At 37.3% G+C, this 14682-nt stretch overlaps 1 protein-coding gene across 1 annotated transcript; it reads right to left on the bottom strand.

Moving 5' to 3' along the window:
• Window positions 1-327: 327 nt before the first annotated feature.
• Window positions 328-12025, bottom strand: LOC110057570 (uncharacterized). Its single transcript, XM_020764162.2, has 7 exons — window positions 11866-12025; window positions 11698-11737; window positions 8863-8899; window positions 8673-8744; window positions 6412-6575; window positions 5385-5429; window positions 328-4641 (listed from the first exon to the last, which is right to left on the bottom strand). The coding sequence occupies exons 1-7, from the start codon at window positions 11966-11968 to the stop codon at window positions 4359-4361; spliced, it is 744 nt and encodes a 247-aa protein (XP_020619821.1). The 5' UTR covers window positions 11969-12025; the 3' UTR covers window positions 328-4358.
• Between the last annotated feature and the right edge of the window lie 2657 nt (window positions 12026-14682).

The following is a 14682-nucleotide window of genomic DNA, read 5'->3' as shown; positions in this document are numbered from 1 at the left end:
GAAATCCTCCGGCACAAACTGCCCAGGACGGACGGGGACGGGGGCGGAGAGAGTGAGTGGGAATGCTAGTCGAAATCACAGAGCCTTCATTTCTTTTGGTCACGTGGCCGGTGTTTTTAAAACGAGTAGTGCTGGCCACGAGAATAAACTTTCTCGACTTTTCGTCCCCAGTGCTAATAACGGAGGGATCTGGGATTGAGAATGATATTTCGTTGGCTACCAATCAATAAGATTTTCATCCCAATTTTCAGACATCTTCTTCAGCACAAGCCAATATCTAGTGGATTCAACATGTCCCTCGTTTCCCCAAATAAAGACACACAGCGGTTTAAGTTCAACTTCTATTTTCATTCTGTTATATTATTATAAGCAGGTTAATTGCACCAGGCAATTTGCACCTGAAAAATAATCTGACGCAAACGTTCACCAGACACTCACAGAGTGCATGGTCTACTGGCCTTCTCATAATAATTACTAGCTTCAAAGTTTTTCAAGGCTAAACTAAAGCACTGTACAAATTTTACTCATGCTCTTTAACTCGTCACGCAGTTCTTCACAGAAGGAAGTGTTGCGTGACGATAAGATTGTTGCATAACAAAAAGTTCTTTCCATGTTTTCAGACTCAAGTGAACGACATGCACTATAAACATCTGATTAAGTTTTGCAGATAGTGAGGTATGCCGAGGGTCCCCTATGCCTCTTGAAAAAATTCATGCAAATTTAATTTCAAGTTAAATAGTTATATAGTTGAACCACACGTAATTACCTTACTGAGCACAGGCCTCAGTTTTAAACCAAAAACCCCAATCACACATAATATAAACAGTAAAGGGGACCCCACAAAAACGAAAAAAAAGTCACCCAATATTACAGCAAAAAAGCCTTGATGCCATTATTAAAATGGCAGTGTAATGCAATTATTCTTAGGCTAAAAACAATTTAGCCAATATAACAGGTTAACGGAATGCAAGATAAAATAAGGATGCCAAAGGCATAAAAACATATCAGTATAGCTTATAAAAAAGCAGTGATAAATGTGATCTTGGGTAAGGCTAGTCAACTAAAAACAATGGCATGTTCAGTTAAGTTCTGCAAGTTAACCATCTGGCAACACTTTAAACAAAATTACCTTTTAAAATTTCTGATGCAGTAAAGAAGGTTGTCCGAAATAGACTGGTACTTAGGCGTTGCATTCTGTTTTACCTGAAGATACATTATAGAAACAGAACTAAAACTAATGCATCTTTTTAGCAACAGCCTTGCCCAACAAAGCAATTCATATAAAAACACAACAGCCATGGCTGGATATTCAATCAAATTGAAACTAGATCAAGGAACAATTCAAAAATATTTGATTGTTGAATATTTATTTGAAGAGAGCCTCTGCTTGTGTTCATCAGCGTAATTTCGCCAAAAAGAATAGCCACAGATTTCCTCGTAAAATTTAGAATATTAGCATCACTTGTCTTTCCAAATTTGCAAATAATTCTTGTTACATTCCAAAAATTTCTGAAAACATACATGATAATCCTTGATTCCATTTGCCTTTGTGTTGTTAACTATACAACTACAGTTATACTCCCACTTATTAGCACTTCTCGTGAATGTACAAGCCTTCCCTAAGTACACGCTCATTTGCAGTCCTGCCCAAAACACAAAAACTACATTTGAAGCACTGCTACACACCAGGACAGCAGCTCTGATAGTAATAATACTCACTACGAGAAAATAACAGCTGTGTTTAAAGCTGAACAACTTAACATATTTTGCATTGATTAAGAAGAAGGGGATACATGCAATGAACTCCTAGTCTGGTAAAAGCACCTTTAGTTAATGTTCTTTAAAAATTGATAGTTTGTGTACCAAAATAAATTAATAAAATGTTCAACACTGATTTAAGCACACAGTGTGCACAGGGGCGTGTTTAAAGTACAAGCTGGCAAAACGATGAAATGAAAAAACAGCACTTAAACAATACAGGATAAGGTTTACCCATACAACTACTGAGAGCTACCCACCTTCAAGTCAGTGATATTAAGGCTAACCTGAGCACTATTCAGGCTAACCAGAGTGTTATTTAGGCTAACCGTTGTAACATGTTGACATTTCGCCATTTCATGTTTTAAACACACTTTGTGCACGGTGCTCTAAAGCAAGCTTTAACAACAGGTAACTATTACATTCCCAGCCATGACGTGTACACTTAAATAAATTGCTTAGCCACTAAACTTAAAGTGTCTCTCCAATCAGTAACCTGATGACAAAATTATGACCACATGATGTTGGCAAATGTAAACAACATTCCCACACAAATTGCTGTGGACATATCAAGGGTGCAAAGAAATATCAGGGTTACCTGAACCATAACCATGCTGATTTACCCAGAAAACTAATTTAAGTCTTATCACTTTGACTAGGCTACCCCACACCCCTGCCCTTCCCTCAAAAAGATAGTATCATCTCTCACAGTATTTCTGTAATTTGAATTTCCTCCAAACTTCAATTGACCAACAAGGAAGTGGAGGATAGAGTCCATGAGTCCGACTATAAAATCCACAGTCCCCAGAGTATCAGACACGCCTATCACTGCACACTTACATCAATCACAAATCTTTGGCTGTGTGTTTAATTATGATTGATGGAAGTTTTATGCCACTTTTGGTTCACGTCTTGACTTCACAACATTTGAAATCAAGCTACTGATTGCTGTAAACCCAAACTGCATGTTTTCAAGACAAGAAAGAGACTGCAAAGTTTAAAAGCTTATTGCCATAAGCCCCAATGCTAAAATGCATACACGTATGAATCTAATATATACATTAAATCTGATAACAAAAGATCGCAAAAAAAAAAAGCAAAACAAAACAAAAAAAACCCTTGTCCTTACGAATGTAATAATTACTGTATGTCTGGACTTGTGAAAACCATGTTAAAGAAAATTTCACTTGGAGTAAATGCAGACAATATAAAAGTTCAAAGGAATGTCAGCCCTTTTTTTTTCCTCCACAACCTTATCTTCCTTTTTCTACTTTTCTCTTTTTGGGCACTTGGAGCAATTTTTGAGCTTTCTGGGCTAAAATCCAAATTTGTAGCTCACCCAGTGCAAAAGAACGCACTTTTCTTTAACCACGTTTCCATAAATCCAGTTATTAATATAAAGATACATTCCTCAGTTAGTAATTCTTTAAAGCATCTACAAACCATAATAATAATGCTTATATCCTCTATTGTTACAGGTTTTCTCTACACAACCCAAAACAGTTGCTACTTTTGGCCAAGGAGGTGGATTTTCAAAAACTAAAATGAGTCCAGAAATTGAAATTTAACACAGTAAATAAACATAACAAAAAACTTATAATGTTAACTAATAATTTAAAATTTTATCCTATGTACACTTTTCTTACACTTCATGTTGATGAATGCACTCCTCTCTAATGGCAACTACATGCTTTCTAGTTACTAGTGTCACATTTTTTACTGTGGTATTTCATTTCCACCAAACATATTTGCATGTCAATAATTTACAATAGACTTCTGCTCAAAAACGCACAGCCTAAGAATTCACTAGATGCTCTTCTTCAGGTACAAACACTTTCTTTTTCTCATGGAACATATGTGAAAGATTCATTCCATGTATCAACAAGCCCTACAAAGAACTACTAGACGTCTCTGATCGATCAGAGAAACCACACACTCAGATCTTTGTATTGCTTCTAATGAGCTACGTTCATGATATGGTGAGGAGATTTTCTATGCTTATCACCGCTATGACTAAGGGATTAAAATGCAAAAAGAGAAGACATTATCAAATGAATGGTTTACCTAGTATGTAGCACAGGTTCCCCAAACTTCTTGACAGAATGTTCCCAGCAACCACAACTTGCCAACTTTCTAAATGGATGTCTTGAAGCTATGATGTTTGATTCCAAGGGAGCCATAGGTTAAATGCTGAAAGTTCAGTAATTCTTGCTTTCTTCCAATACTCATGAACTGGACATTCCTTCCTGACTTCATTAATGAGACTCCACAGAACTACTTGTGCAATGTATTTTTGCTCCCTTAGCATGAACAGCTCTACTTATTAACTGCTACAGTGAGCACTAGCAGGTAGACTCAAATTCATAAGATACACAATCTCCATTGCCTTTGACAGTACAAATCTTTCCCATGTTTACAAATTTGAAACAGTACTACTCGAGTTGGGTGATAAAAGAACAGCTAAAATCAGAAGACACTGTAGATTCTTCTCTGATGTGATATGATGTGGAACAGTTGAGTTCCAAACTGCCAAACATGATGGTCATCACGGCAGTTTCCATTCAAAAGTTATTTTCTGAGAAGTCATTTTGGAAACCAATTCAGTGCCGCTTCATGTGAAGTGACAGGTGATCTGACCTTGAAAAGCACCTGTCACAGTGAGAGCATTTGAATGGCTTTGCACCAGTGTGTTTTCTGTAGTGTCTTGTAAGTTCATCTGAGCGAGCAAATCGCCATGAGCAGCCCTCCCAGGAGCATTTATAAGGTTTCTCTCCGGTGTGAGTACGCCTGTGAGCCTTGAGGTGCGAGCTTTTGGTGTAAACTTTAGAGCACCCTTCATAATCACACTTATGGGTTCTTCTTCTTTTCATATTATCAGTTTTGCTTAAAAGGAAAGAAAAATAGTGTTAAAAGGAAAACAGAGGAATGAGGAGACCTGCAGTGGCCTATATACCGTATGGCACTTTTGCTGGATTTAATTTTACAGATTGGCTATTTTTTTTGCATTTTGCCGGGACTAATTTTTGAGATTGTAAAAGACTAGTTTTTCTTGCCGGGTGTTAATCTTTGCGATTTTCAGTTAGCTGCATTACCACATTTTCCTTGTTTCACTTGAATCCATGCAATAGACCAGTGAAACAACATACAGAAATGTAAAACATGGAAAACAGTGTCACACAGTGTTACAATTGCATCTTGCGCTAATGTGACTGATTGCTCCTGCAATGGATCACCAATAACTACAATACCAGTTGATGCATTATCACACCTGCGATGCACCTGGGGTAATTTCATCGTTTTGCCAAAAATTTTTTACGGGACAACAAACAACAACAACATTTTTTTTCACACCGAAAAAATAAGGAAAGAAGAATACAATAATTTGAAGCTCATAAATAAGGTATTAGCTGCCCATAACAACCATATGGCTAAAAAAATTAAGCAGCTATTTACAGGATACAATAAAACTACGGTCTTGTGTACAACTCTTTTTTGCTGATTTTGAAAAACTCTTATTTTGAGGAACTCTTTTTTCACTGACTTTGAAAAAATAAAATAGAACCCGAACAAATTTCCTGCCACATGATGACTGCCTGCTATTAACAATAATTTTAATTTCAACTTACTCAGCTTTTCGAGATTCTCTAGCACTGCTTACATTAGGTTCAGTCCTAAATATGGAAAGTTTATAAATAAAAACACATTAGATTGGTAAGTATAGTGTTGTAATTCAAACCTAGTGGCTTATCAGGACTGCACTTATTTCCTATTCCAGTTGTGTTGAGTCTAAGAGTGTTTCTACCCCTCTCCCCCCCCCCCCCCCACCCGCTGAGTGGGATCCTACATGTGGTTATTATACCCACCCCCTCTAGATTTTAATTTGTTTCAACCCATTCATACTCTGGGTAAAAAGAAATAAAGTGAGCGTGAACCTTTTTCTTTTTGTATTTTATTGAGCGTGAACTGCTATACCCAAGAATGGACCTTTTTGGCGATATGGGAGCCATTTTGAAGTCTATTGTTTCAAATAGCTATTATGGGATACTTCAGGGGCAAAAACATAGAGAATCTTACATGGTGGCAAGAAGATATGAATTTTATGTTCCAGTGGTAAGAAAAATCTCTAACAAATGAGCACAGTGAACCAGTGAGATATTGTCCTTGTCACGAGAACATAAAATTCATATCTTCAAGGTAACATGAAATGTTCTTTTTATTATATAGACATGCTGATGATGGCGTTTTTGAGGATTTTCCAAAGATTTTCGACCACTTTCTGAAGATTTCTGAAGATTCTCTAAAACTTGTCCCAGGGTCACACAAAAGTTGCTGAACATTTTCCAAAAATTTCCAAAGATTACCGAAGATTGCCGAAGACTTTCAAGGAAAACCCGAAGATGTTTTGATCACACACCAACGAATTTAAGTACAATTTAAGAGACAAACTTGAATCACTGAAATCACTGATATCTTCACTAGTGAGGATATGGAAAATAAGTCACCCGAGTCCCAGATGTGGTTCATATGAAATTTCCGAGTGGTGCGTTTTCCAGTAAAACACTCCTGTCTATATAATAAATTCTAATTTGCCCCCTGAACATTGTCTTAATGACAGCCCTGGGAATAATGACAAAGAAGCTGATTAAGACTCACTCGTCAAACAAAATTGGAGGAGGCGAGTGCGACCTGTCTACATAATCTTCATCAGCTATCATATATTCTTCTTTCAAATGATCTCCTGGAGACACAATCACTGTTGGTGTGTTGTCTGTTCCATTACATCGTCCTCCATATCTGCCTGGTGATGCCTCTGTAACCTAACAGTGTAGGAAACAAATCATTTATCCTTAAAGATAAATTATTACATAACTTTTCTGCAATAACAAAGCACAAAGCTGAATAACAAGAATGCATTAGCAGGGCTCGAAATTAACAAAATCCTTAAGTTGCCATTTGGCAACTAAGTGGTAAAAAATAGTCGCTAAATGTAAATTTTTAGTCGCAAAATCTAATAGAAGAGACACAATCCATAGACATACATGACGTACTCAATGCTCAAGGGCTTGCAATGCATTATAGGGCGATTTTGCACAGGGATGGCCATTTTGAAGGTTTTGAGAGAGAGAGTCATTTACTTTAGTGTGCCTTAGAATAATCAAACATGGCATTCCAGTTGGCAATCAAAGAATTGTGGGTTTGTTTTATTATATCTATTCAAATAAATTGTGTCTTTCATCCACATGTAATGTTCTTTTTCCTTTGAGATTACTGCTAGCCCTTTTAATTTGTGTCAGTCAAGGCAAAACCTAGTCGCAAATTTGCAACTACTCTCGTTTTTCTAGTTGCGAATAAGTAAAGTTAAGTCGCAAATGCGACTGTATTGGACGCAATTTCAAGCCCTGATTAGAAACCATAAACATTAATATACAGTTGAACCTCCCGTAAGCGAGCACCCAAAATGTCAAGCCAAGGTGGTCATTTATGGGAGGTGGTTGCTTACAAGAGCTTAGACCATTTGGGTCAAAATATTGCCTCATTAGCATGAGGTGACTGAAGAGACTTATCCCTGTTTTAAATGCTTTATTCATGTGAAAAGTCGATTTGAGAAAAAATCCGGTTCTTCCCATTGGGAAATTTCCGTCTCTTGTACTATCTAGGAATGCGATAATGTTACAACACCTTATTATCCAATTTTCGTTCAATTATCTGTCCACTGCTTGCTTTCGGGAGGTTGAAAACAAAAGAAAACTTCAAATTTTTTACTCTAACAGTGGTCGTGGTTGCTTACGAGAGGTGGTCGCTTACAAGAGGTTTTAAATATAGTGATTTGACTTGGAAAATTTTGGTATTTTGGAAAACTGGTCGCTGAGGAGAGGTGGTCGCTTACGAGTGGTGGTTGCAACCAGACGTTCCACTGTAATTAACAGCAATATAGAAGGTGATTACATAAAAAGGTAATTCAGACCAGATAAAATATCCAGACAAAAACTGAGAGCTTGGGCAACTCTTCTTAAAATACAACTCTCTCCTTCTACCAAAATCGATCCTGAAGGCTTTCAAAATACACAAGCCAAAATTCACTGACAAAAAGATAACTTTGATTTGGTAAATGCATTGTTCCCTTCTGCCAAGCATGTGAAAAGTTGACAAGTTCTCAGATACACTTGCAAACATATTTTGCGATAAATATTATCATTTGCCTCTCCCAGCTTCTCTTTGCCAGTCAATTTTGTTTTTACTGCTTCAATGACAATAACAGGCTTTCCTTTAGGAACTTTTACTGCTCTGAAAGTTAAAGGTGATGTTCGGCTAGAGTGTCCAAAACTGCTGTCTGTAGGTCATTTCCGTACTTATAGTCAGAGATCATGGAATTTCAGTAGTTTTTCTGGAGTTTTCCAGGATATTTACAGGAACAAAATTTCTAGGGCAAAGATCTCAGGACTAAAAAATTTGGAGGTAAAATATCTTAAATAAATAACTCTTATTGAGTGACTGACTTTTTAAGACACCTGCCTTTTCATGCACATTTTTAATACAACCATAAAATTCAGGGAGTTTATCAGGAGTAGCTTTCAAGGAATTTCCAGGACCCTGGAGAAAATTTGACAATGTTAAATTCCACAGTTTTTCAGGAATTCCAGGAATCCCTTGCAATTTCTGGGACATTTCTTCTCTGTCCTGGACAGGATGCTAGTCCATAATCCATCTATGCAACTGGGTGGAGAGGGACAGTTATCATTGGAGAAAAGTCTATTGCCCAAGAACACATTGTATTGACCAAACCCAGGACTGAAACCAGGACCGCACAGGATCTGGAGTCTAACGCAATAACAATCAAGCCATTGCTACTCCCAATAACAAAGATCTAACCACTATGTGCAATATGTCAAGTCTCTTAACACTTAAAACCCTACCTTGTATTCATCATCATCTGTGGTAACAACCCGAATAACTGTTGTTCGTTCTATGTGCCCATCTGGGTCAAGCTATTGACACAAAGAACATCAACACGTTAAATATAACTTGTACACATTGAAAAGGGAAAACAAAAACAAAATAATATGTCCCTGCCACTACTGGAGCAAATATGTATGCTTTTCATACCTGTATGACATGAGGTTGGGACAGACAATTTGCAGAACTGAAAGGCAAATTAAAAATGTTGTCAACTATATGACAAAAGGTTCTTAATTTGAACAAAAGCATCCCTCTCCACAATCCTTGTGAGATAGGGAAATCCACAATGTAAACCACACTTTAGGTTTGATCAAAAAGTTTCAAACTACATTTTGGCAAAACCATATTTTAAACCCCATGGCGACCAAAATCTACACAGTTAAGTTTTTCTTGTTCAAGAAGTGCTTTGAATCTGACTGGCTAACAAGACAGACCATAGTCAATAAAGAAATATAAACCTAGGGTGCGTTTCTTTGCAAAAATCCAAGATTAAATTCTTCAATCCAAAAACACTGATTTTAATTTCTTTACTTAACAGATTAATCCAAGATCACTCAGATCATGGTGCTCAAAGGAACCAAAGAATCCACTGTGGGCAAATATTCTTTGGTTCTATGGATGCATCACAATCATTTTTGGATTTAAGAATCCAATCTTGGATTTTTCCAAAGAAAAGCACCCATGGTATTTTAAGACAAGATTAGGGTTTTTTGTCTTGCATAGACATCACAGGATTTAAGAAAAATTCAATGCCAGACTCAACAGTTCCATGCAAAATGTCAAGCAAAACTGTGAGTTTTGGCACAAGCTTTCCTGTTACTTAAGATTTTAATGAAATTTGAAAACACATGGGATTCATGAATCAGGCAATGAATTTAAAAAGTATGTAAGAATAAACAAAATGTTAGATCTAGCTACTTTTTAAGTTACAGATAACAAAAAACAGAGAAAATTTCAGTCGGACCCCGCTAATGAACTTGTTATTTAAAACTCCCATTATTTCGAACTCAAAACCATTCCCTTGGATTCGCCCTTCAGTCAGTTGCTATCAGCTACTTCAAACTCCTGCTATTTCGAACTATTTTTCATTTCCCCTGAGAGTTTAAATGGCAGGATTCCACTGTGTAAACTTTGAAGATTCAATAAAGGACCATTCTCAGAATTATCAATTTATTATAGATTTTGCACAAAAGTTCTTGCAAGATCTTGATCTAAGAGTGAAAAACATTGTCCCTTGTGAAACGTACAAAACAGCTGTTAGCAGTCAGTTTATAAAAAAAATTTGATGCTTGAGATGAAGGCAAGCAATTAATTAGCATTCTTTCATGACCTCAAAATGTGAAGAATTTTTCCTGAAACATATTGGACAGGAATGTTCTTGAAAAGTTAATAAATGCCACTCAAACTGCAGCTATTAAACATTTAAATAAAACCACAAAAGAATGTTTTCTGAAATAAATTGCAAAGTTATTCAAATTTGTAAAATAGATCTAGCATGTTTGGGTACAAAAGCTGTGCAGGTTCTAAGTTGTTTTGGGTGGAGTAACATAAAACAGGCTTTAGGGTGTGGTAATGTTGTGGAAGAAACCCAGGCACAAAGAAATCAAAATTATTGGGAAAAAATAAATAACACTGATGCAAACAAGGCATTAAAATTCATCAAAAGAAAAACCTAAAAATTGTTAGCACAATCAACTTGTTTGACCACTAACATGTTCAGTACCACAATGAAAACTACTTCTGAAATTGGGATATTTTATCCCAAATCTGAAGGATTCCTATAAGCTAAAAGAAGCAGCCTTCAAAGCAGTACGATCATAAGGCTTTTTTTAATTTTCTTTTCTAAACACCCATTACAAGTGGGGGCAAGAATTATCCCTCGTGCATGTCTGTTCTTCCAATTATTTCTTCTTCCAGATATTTCTTGAATATCAAATGAAAACAGCGAGCGATTTCCGAATCGTTTTTAACAACTGATGGTTACTATAAGCCCTTCACCCATAAGCTCTTAAGACGGCCGCCGAGAATGAGCCCAGGCAGGATATTTTAGTAGCTTGCCAAGACTTCGAATTAACCCAACTCTCTAAGGGAAATGAACTTCCACAACAAAACTTACTTCTGAGCTGGTTTCACTGTATAAGTATAACAAACACGACCGACAATAAACCAAAAATATTACAATTCAGGAAACATTTTTCGGTCTTCTATTTGAAAGACAAAATCGGTTAGGAAATTCTCGACATTAACAGGAAATACGAAGAGTAAAAGGTTTTAGTCAATGAACAAACATAGAACTTTGTGCGTACACGAGTCGCCGTATTTTGTTTTTATACATGAAGATTACACTGTATCCAATCGTCGACATCAGACCAAAAAATATAGAATGAAATGATGACCCATGAACGATTTTTTTTTCAACTACGAACTACGTAACAGAGCAAAATATGACGTTAGAGAAATTATGCCCACTCATAAGTCCATCTAATATCGATCGCCGAAAATCTACTCGCTTCGATAACCAGAACTTCTAGAATGGCAGATTTCTCTTGCCCCGATTTAAAACAAATCCTCTAAACACAGTACCCAGGATAAATCGTAAAAACAGGCTGCGATGCACGCAAATTGTAATCGAAATTCCCTTGGAATTTCAAGGATTCCCCGTTTCCTGTTTCTGAAATATCTCTAAACTTCAGACGCGACTCGCCGCTCTCGGTATCACAGGCGAAATTCTTGGAGAAAAAAAAAAACACAACACTTTACTCGCCTAGCAAGATGTTTAAGAATGAAATCGAGAAAGAACACATCACTGAACAAACTCCCGAGACCATTCGAAGTCGCTAGGCCCTCTTGGTGCACGCACCGACAAATTTCGCCGGCATAAAACACAACGCGCTGGGGAGCAAAGAATAACGTTCAATCCCTCAAACCGAGGTCTTTTGAATCGTTCATGAAACAATATCAATCAATTCCAACTTTCCTTACCCAGAAATCTGGTTGCAAGCTTCACAAGTTCCAATTTCCTCTGAAAAATGCGAAAAAGAGAAAATATTTTACTTTGTGTAACACTCGTCACATCACAAAGGTATTGTGTTCACCGTCCTAGGAACACAGAGTGCGTGTACGCAAAGAAAAAGACACAATGCCGCTCACCTTCCAGTAACGATGCATCGAACTGACATGCCTGATCTTGTGTTTTCTTCGCTCTCTTCTGTATTGTCCGTGTATGCGTTGAACCTTCTTCACTCGACGCCATGTTTCTGGTAGCTAAACACAACTCGACCACACCCGAGCTAAGCCAATAAACCGCACTTCCCAAGGGTGGGGTGGGGGTGGGGACTTGTCACGTCCCTAGGGAGTGGCCGTAGACTATTTTTCGCGTTTTACGTTTTCAACGAAAGTAGATTTCTGCAAATTCCACTGCTTGGGTGTTAATTTTTAGTTTTTAACATCTTGGGGGAGAATAAAATGATTTAGGTTTGAATGCAACAGTTTGTTTAGTTTTTTACTATGTTCAGTCTAGGCACCGCCCTTCTAGGGGCGTGTCTGCCTGTGATTGGACAGAAAGAACAAAGCTTCTTTATAGTCGAGTGAATATTCCTTTATGTAAATGAAGTGAAACTTGCGTTCTGGCAACAAAATGAAAATTTTTTTTTTTTTTTTTAAATTCAAAACAAAAAATCTTCCTCTTTATTCAGGAAATTGCCACCAAGTAGCTTATTGTGAGGGCTTTTTTTGTATACAGATTTTTCATGGAATCTTTCATCAAACGAAATTGATTCTAGTTCTGTAACATGACTGGAAGCTGAAGTTCCATAGCAACAAAGGGAACTCACATGCAAAAACGCAAAACACCTTACCACCCACTTGCCGGATAAATTAAACTGCGATATGAAAAAAAAACAAAAGAAAAAAACAAAGAAAAAACGTCTGTTTTAATTATAAGATAATGCTTCTCTTACAACGCTTACAATACAGATCTTTTACTGCATGGCTTTATTCTGCATTCATTGCCAGACAAGGAAAAGTTGAAGAGACCGGAATTTTCTTCGCCCATGTGAAGGTGCTCGATCCTTTCCGTGCTCAGACGACTGCAAAAGAAGACACTTGACTGGTCATGAATTCATATTAAGAAGCTCAGTTTAGGTACACAAGCGTAAGCGTTGCGATGAAGGCGCGAATTCATTCAGGGTAAGACAACGAAACACCTCTTGTGTTAGAAGGCGTTTATTAGAAAGTGGGCACAGATGGCAAAGACGCCAATCGAAATTAAGGAAAAAAGGAAATAAAAATTATGAGGCAGAGCGAAATTAAACTTTCCATCAATTCAGTGACAGTTATTCAGTTTCAACGTGTTATAGTAATTTCTTTCTGAGCATGGAAACTGACAAATATACATGTGAAATATATATACAAAATGCTTTACGTGTTTCTTTTCTTTTGTCTCAAGATGAGTATTAATTTCTACATGTTTTATTTTCACGAATACCAACTGGTTTTATCACCGGCATGGTTGGGTAAATGAGAAGAACGCACGATTGTGAGCATAAATCAACTGACGGTTCAATGTGGACTGAATGTGCAGCAAGAAGCTGAAAACGCGATAGCGGAAAGAAGACTGCGTGAACTTTTTCTCTTTCTCGCCTCGCCAGAAACTGCTTATCTCGATCTATTCTCCCTTGTACAATATTAAAAGCCATAACGGTAGAGTTACAGCCCTGAGAGAAAATCTCGTGAATGCAGCTGGCTACAACTAGAGCTAGCCCTCAGTAAATAAAGTACAGGCAACTGAAAATTCATAAGTCTGCGAAGACCTCCGAAGCCTTATACCCAACTACTTTCGCTTCCAAGCGATCGAACAGTAGCCTGATGGATATCTTGCTGTTTTCAGCCATAATTCAAATACATCCTGAATACTTTGACAATTGACATTCTAAATGCCGTAAAAAAATACGCGATCCTAAGATCATGCTAAATTAAAATGACATGAGTCGCTAAAAGTCACTCAAGTATGAGGCAGTTGGCCGCCTATTAGCTTATTTCTAAGTAAAAGTCCTGGTAATGGATCATAATCTCTTGTTTGATGATACCACTTTTCCTCCACTATTCCTGCTGCCTGTAAAGCGCTTGCCTCCGCAAATTTAATATAAAAAACTTCGGCAACTTTGAATTGACTTTTCCCAAGAAGTAGGATTTGGAGTGAATTTGCCACAAGGCTACCCTCTTGTTAACAGCCACCGTAAAGAGCAAGGCGTCTCCGAAAGGCGGCACGACTGATATTAATCATTTGCGATTTTATAAATACCTGGACAAATTTATGAATCGATTTTGGTTGCAGTGACAACGTCTGATAACATTTTCGTTGCTTCTTTCTCTAGATTGCGAGCAGTTTCTTTCTTCTCCAACAAAACTGATCGAGGGAGCATTATAAATTACACATGTCAAGTTTAGTTGGAAAGGTAAAGACTATAATGTAAGCTAAAGCACTGCAGAAAATGCTAAGCCTGGAACCAAGGATGCCGTCTTTAATAACATATCGACCACTACACTTGCTACAAGTCGACCTTCGCTTAGTCATCGCCCTCGAGCGAACCTTCGCTTAGAAATCTTGAGTTATAAAGTACCGAACGGTAGTTGAATATTGACTGTCAAATATACAGTGTCTTTCCGTCTTGCAGAAAGCTTGTGTCACAGTTGCCTTACCCATTTTTTCTTTCAGGCTGGGAGGCTGTGACACTGGTTATCTTGCAGATATACTTTTTATGTACATACCGAATTTATGCAGAGGACAAAGACCTATTTCAGTCTTATTTACTTTTCCCAAATACTATGACTCTAGAATTTTTCGTCTCGAGGGTGCAAATGAACCAACATGAGGAAAATTTAACTCTCGGCAGCTCGTTTCCATTGCGGGAGGGGGGCAAACATATAACTGGTCAATCGTTAAAAAACAAAAGCAAACATAACAAA

Source organism: Orbicella faveolata, unplaced genomic scaffold (genome assembly GCF_042242905.1).
Source record: "Orbicella faveolata isolate gen_17 unplaced genomic scaffold, um_ofav_v1 contig_35, whole genome shotgun sequence".
NCBI lineage: Eukaryota > Metazoa > Cnidaria > Anthozoa > Scleractinia > Merulinidae > Orbicella > Orbicella faveolata.
Note: the sequence above shows the minus strand (reverse complement) of the source record. Positions and strands in the feature narration are given on the sequence as shown.